The 5,471-nt window shown below is 40.6% G+C and overlaps 1 protein-coding gene across 3 annotated transcripts in view; it reads left to right on the top strand.

Moving 5' to 3' along the window:
- Nucleotides 1–5,471, top strand: part of LOC140341960 (uncharacterized) — a 12,977-nt gene that overhangs the window by 971 nt on the left and 6,535 nt on the right. Inside the window, exons 2-4 of one of the 3 annotated variants that reach the window (XM_072427925.1) lie at nt 2,807–2,874; nt 3,863–4,570; nt 4,723–4,923. In XM_072427925.1, coding sequence (XP_072284026.1) covers nt 3,889–4,570; nt 4,723–4,923 — 883 coding nt within the window. In that variant the 5' untranslated portion in view covers nt 2,807–2,874; nt 3,863–3,888. Of the gene's footprint in view, nt 1–2,806; nt 2,954–3,862; nt 4,571–4,722; nt 4,924–5,471 lie in introns of all 3 variants that reach the window. The other 2 variants (XM_072427924.1, XM_072427923.1) reach the window with 2 other exon arrangements.

The raw sequence follows: 5,471 nt of genomic DNA, 5'->3' as shown, positions 1-5,471 counted from the left end.
CCGCAATGCAGTTATATAAATAAACAAATTTACCTTTATATACAAATATATCTTTCTTAGGCTTAGTGTACACGGACGTTTTCCCCAGCGTTTAACCTGAGGCTTTAAAAGCTCATGTTTGAAATTCCTATGCATTCCAATGGGCTAATCTACACCAGGACGTTTCCTTCAGGCACATTTATGAGCTTTATCTTATTTGCCTACAACGTTTAAAAAATTAAAATGCTGGGTAAATGCGGGAAAACACTCCCATGCGTTTTACAAGCGTTTTCAAGCTTTTTATGAAAGCTTCAATTGAAAACAATGGAGACTTTTATAAGCGTTTTTAGCAAGACTTTGGAATCTGGAAGCCCCCTTTAATAAGGAGACTCCCAGATACCCACCACCCCACCCTGGGGAATGAGTACAGGGGTACATAAAACCCCTTACTTATTCCCTAAAAGGGTTAAAATATGTTTAAAAAAATAGGACACAGATTTTTCTTAAAGTATTTTATTAAATGTGTGTGTGTAACTAAACTTTTTTTTACAGGTTATCCCAATGACAGGATAATTCCCACGGCTGCATTCATGACATGAGCACAACTGTGGAACTCCTCCTGACAGTGTGGAATTCCCGGGCACTGGGGGTTAAATCAGGACAAGGCTCCCCATTCACCTCTAGTGCTTTGTGATTGGCTGAGAAAAGGGAAACCCTGATGACAGCTCAAGCATCATCAGGATTTCCCTTTCCTCAGCCAATCAGGGAGCTGAGCAATCTGCGGAGCTCTGCTATGCTGACAGCTCCGCTCCCCTCGTTGCTCCCGCAGCCCTAGAGGAGCTGTGGCGTGTGTTCTGTATCTGTAGCACATACTACAGCTCCTCCAAGAGCACAAAGTACTAGAAATGAATAGGCACAAGTCTCCTTATTCAAGTCTAGTGCTGAATGGCCCAGAAAAGTAAAACCTCAGCCTATCACAAAGCACTAGAGGTGAATGGAGAGCCTTGTCCTCATTTAACCCCTAGTGCCAGGGGATCCCTCACTGTCAGGAAGAGTGCCACAGCTGTGCTCATATTATGAATGCAGCTGTGGGAGTCATCCTGTTATTGTTGGATAACTTGTAAAAAAAAAAAAAAGTTTAGTTACACAGACACACACACATTTAATAAAATATTTTAACATTAAAGCCTCGTCCTATTTTATTTACACATTTTGCCCTTTCAGGCAATGAGTAAGGGGTTTTATGTACCCCTGTACTCATTCGGTGAAAGGGTTTAAAGTAAAACTTTTTTAAACGCTTATGTTAAATTGCGTCAAACGCGTTAATAAAAGTTTTTTAGCGTTTTTAAAAAAAAACTGTAAAACGCTTGTAAAAGTGCATAAAAGCGCATATAAACATGGTAGGAGTGTTTACATGCATTTTTAAAACCGTCCGTGTAGACCCAGCCTTAGCTAGGTTTGCATATTTATGGTACCAGGGTTCTTCCAGAGATTGCTAGGGGTCACTTGAGCAATGAGCAATTTTTGCTTCTCAGTTCAGTTTAAGTGAGACAAGTGATATTTTTAGCTATCTGTAAGGGTGACATTCTTCTTACTGACCAGTAATGTAAGGAGAATTCTTCCCACTGACCACCACATTATTATACTGTGAGCTGCGGATATAGTAATTTTAGAAGGGGTTCCCTGAAAATCTGAAAGTTATTTCAAGGGTTCTCCCATATTAAAAAGTTTGAGAAACGTTGCCTTCGAGTACACAGATTCTTGCACATGTCTGTTGTGACTGGTTCTCTTTACACTTTAAATACAACAATAAAAGCTTTTCACACTTTGAAGAGCTTTATATAAAATGGTAATTTCTTTTATCTAAGCACTACTTTCCTCTTTGAAGGGCACATCAAAGATGTGAAACAACCAATATTCACAGTGTGTCATTCACCACAATGATTCTCCCTTTCAGTCATGTAACTGATATTTATATAATCATGGCAAATCATGATCATTAAATAGCAGGGAGAGGAATACAATGTGAAAGTTTTGGTTGTTTACAGACCAGCTGCTGTCGGGCTTCAATTGAGCTCTAATCCCCCCCACACCCTGATACAGAAAAGTCATATTTATCACTGTGCAGGTATAATAAGCAAATATTGAGAAAACTGAATAATGATCCATGAAGATTTCACTGGCTTGGGCTTTAATATATTTATATTTTAATAATAATATATTTATAATATTGACACTGTACAGGCTGTATTTCTCCGCCTTTCATGTTACAGTCTGACCATGCAACCTCTTTATGATCCACATATCATAGGGACCTGCATCAACTAACTAATATGGCAGACAATGGCAAAATAGACCGGGTGGTAAGCAATATGGCAGACCATGATAATATAAACCGGGTGGTAACCAATATGGCAAACCATGGCAAAATAGACCGGGTGGTAACCAATATGGCAGACCATGGCAATTTAGATCGGGTGGTAGCAAATATGGCAGACCATGGTAATACAGACCTGGTGGTAGCAAATATGGCAGATCATGGCAATACAGACCTGGTGATTGTAATGTAGTTAGTTTTAGGCTAGGTTTGGCCTTGCTTCAGGTTCGAACGATCCCGGCAGCTGGCATCTTGCTAGCCACTTGTACCGATCACTGATGCCCCCATTCATGTTTTATGGGGCTGCTTTGGATTAAAGCTACTTGTAGCTTCTCCCCTGAGGCAACAGCTTATTGGCATGAGGAAGTGTTAACCGCACCACAACCCCAATTCCAGTCTTAGCATAGCAATTCTGTTCTATTGTCTAATAAACGGTGTTTGTTTTTGCAGGCATTCAAGTACCGATGCAGAATGGGTGAAATTCACCACTGAACCCAAGAAGTCATTGTTATTTTCAGGTACCTGGTGTGCTTCTCATAAGAAGGAAATTCTAGAACATAGCAATCTCACTTTGTAGATGCACCATCTTTAGGGTTAGTGAGTATACCATTTTATTTACTGGGGCTGCATTGGTACAGTATGTGAGCAAATCCGAAGGTTGGGACATGTTTTTTTGTTTGTAGGTCTACTCATAAATGATTCATTTTTGCTCATTTAGTGTTAAAAACTTTTTTTTCCAGATGCTGAGGGGGTGTCAGGTTTTATCTGAAATCCAATGTTTTCTATTTTCCATCATCAGAGTTCCAATCAATGCACACAACTTGTGTAATGGCAGTGCAGTCTGTCATTAGACCTTCTAGGGGTTGCAAAGGGTTTCTTGAGCAATTTGTGACTCAGGTCACTTTAACTGACACCAATGATCTTTTTGTCTATCTGTAGGAGTGAAATGTATCCCACTGATCAGCAATGTAAGAGGAATTCTTTCCCCTGACCACCAAGCTAATGTAGGGTTGTCTGTGTATGTAGTAATTATAGCAGGGGTTCCCAAAAGACCTGAAAGTTAAAGGGGTTCCCTCATGTTAAAACGGTTGAGAAAGGCTGCTCCATATCATTAACAGATCCATTATTTCTTAAGTTTTCTTAAATCAGAGTTACAATGCTGTTCAATAATATCACCCAGCAGCATTGTCTCTTTGTAACCGTGGATTTCCTTCACAAAGGCCGTTTAGCAGGTAACAAAGTCTGACACCAGCTATCCCTTTTTATGGCGATACAGCTACAGTTTTTTTCTTTTATATGGACGAGAAGTCCTAGGAATAAAAGCTGGCTGTTGTGACTCTTATGATTTTGTCTGGACCATTTTGGCTATCATTTTTCCTGGATAACTTTGCCTGTTTGTAAAAGTAGAGAACTGAACATATAGCATTGTTTCATTGTATGAGCTGTTTGTGTGAATTTGCAGATGTTTCTTGAGTCCCCCCTTATTTTCTTGTTGTTGCTGTGCAGGTGTGAGGTTTGAATATTCCACAATAATGATGCCAGAGATACAGTGGCTCCAGCTGCCCCAAGAAGTCCTCCTGCACATATTTGCTTATCTTTCTCCAGCAGAAAAGGCGAATGTCCGGGCCACATGTACGTATTTACGGACACTGGTGGACCATCCCTCCCTATGGAAAAACAGCACCATTGTCTTCAAGAGCATAGGGATTTTTAATGCTCGTTTTTGGGACACTCTGCAGAGCCGGAAGATCTCCTCTGTGGAGGTGACCCGCGTGACTTTGAAACAGTTCAAGAAAATGACCAGTTCCTTGCCAGACCTAACCAGCGTTACAATGGACTCCTGCGTGAAAGGAGAAATCCTCCAAGGATTAAGGCCACTTGTAAACCTTCAGCAGTTACATTTGACAGACTGTACCAACGTAACTGATCAAGACATATTTTCAGAGATTGCACTTTTCCAACAATTGACCCATTTGTCTCTATGCCGAGTGTCCTTCTCAGGTGTTCTCCCATTAACCAGCATAGTCCTTTTGCAGAACTTGTACTCACTTTCACTTCATTCCAATGAAGGCACGGTCCCTGAAAGGGCTCTCCAGTACATTCTGTTTAGACTACCAAAGCTTCGTGAGCTGTCTCTTGCTATTGGCAACATGAATAAGTGGAAGTTATCCCTTTGCTTCAATGTTCCAGATAACTTTGTATCTACAGCTGAAGGTGAGTGTTCGTTTCACATTGAATTGTACAAATATAAATAGCAAGGTGAGTGGGATGTTTATAGTATAATGTAAAACCTCTCCTGAAAATGATAAAACTTGTGCTTTGCCAGATTGCACATTGCTTATCATTTGTTTTTATTTTCAATTCAGATCAACCATGTATCTCACGGCTACAGCTGCACAAGTTGGAACTTATTAACTCTAGCTGCGCCAGCCTCTCCACAAATGCTTTTGATCAGTTGTCCACTTTGAGGAGCGTCTGCTTGCGACACTATAAATATCTGCAACACGAGGAATTTATTGAAACCCTTCTTCTGAAGCTTCCGCAACTGACTGAACTGCGCATTGAATGTAAGTCTACCCATCTCCACTGCTTCTGAGTTGACCGCTCCTGACATTGCAAAAAAAAAAAAAATAAATAAACATAAGAGTTAACTTCCTCATTTCCCTGTCACTTCTCTTCCTTTCACCCCGCTTTGTCTTCTCGTGTCCTCCCTGTGCCTCCAGGGTTGGAACCTTCTGTTACCTCCTCCATGGGGTGAGATGTAGATTATTCCTGGAACCTCAGTGTGTGTTAAGCCTTGACAAGGTAGTCCCAGTGGCAGAGCTCTCCCTCTTTGCTATCAGGTGCGGGACAGTTTTTTGTTTTCATATGTTTTTTTTATCTTTAATCTGGGTTCATGTTTGGCATTCAGCAGAATAAGGGTCAGTTCGTCCATAATACTTAGGTGGCATCTGGTGGCCTGGAGTCACCACCTGGCTTTTTATATATAATATATTGTCTAACTCAAATGGTGTGATCTCTCCATTGTAATTTTCCTCTCTCCTACCTTCCTTGGAGTTTTGGGTGATTCTTTGTATCTAAGGGTGCTTGCATGTTATGTTTTATAAAAGGGGAA

The sequence above is a fragment of the Pyxicephalus adspersus genome, chromosome 12 (genome assembly GCF_032062135.1).
Source record: "Pyxicephalus adspersus chromosome 12, UCB_Pads_2.0, whole genome shotgun sequence".
In the NCBI taxonomy this organism is placed as follows: Eukaryota; Metazoa; Chordata; class Amphibia; order Anura; family Pyxicephalidae; genus Pyxicephalus; species Pyxicephalus adspersus.
This window is presented reverse-complemented; position numbering and strand designations above follow the sequence as displayed.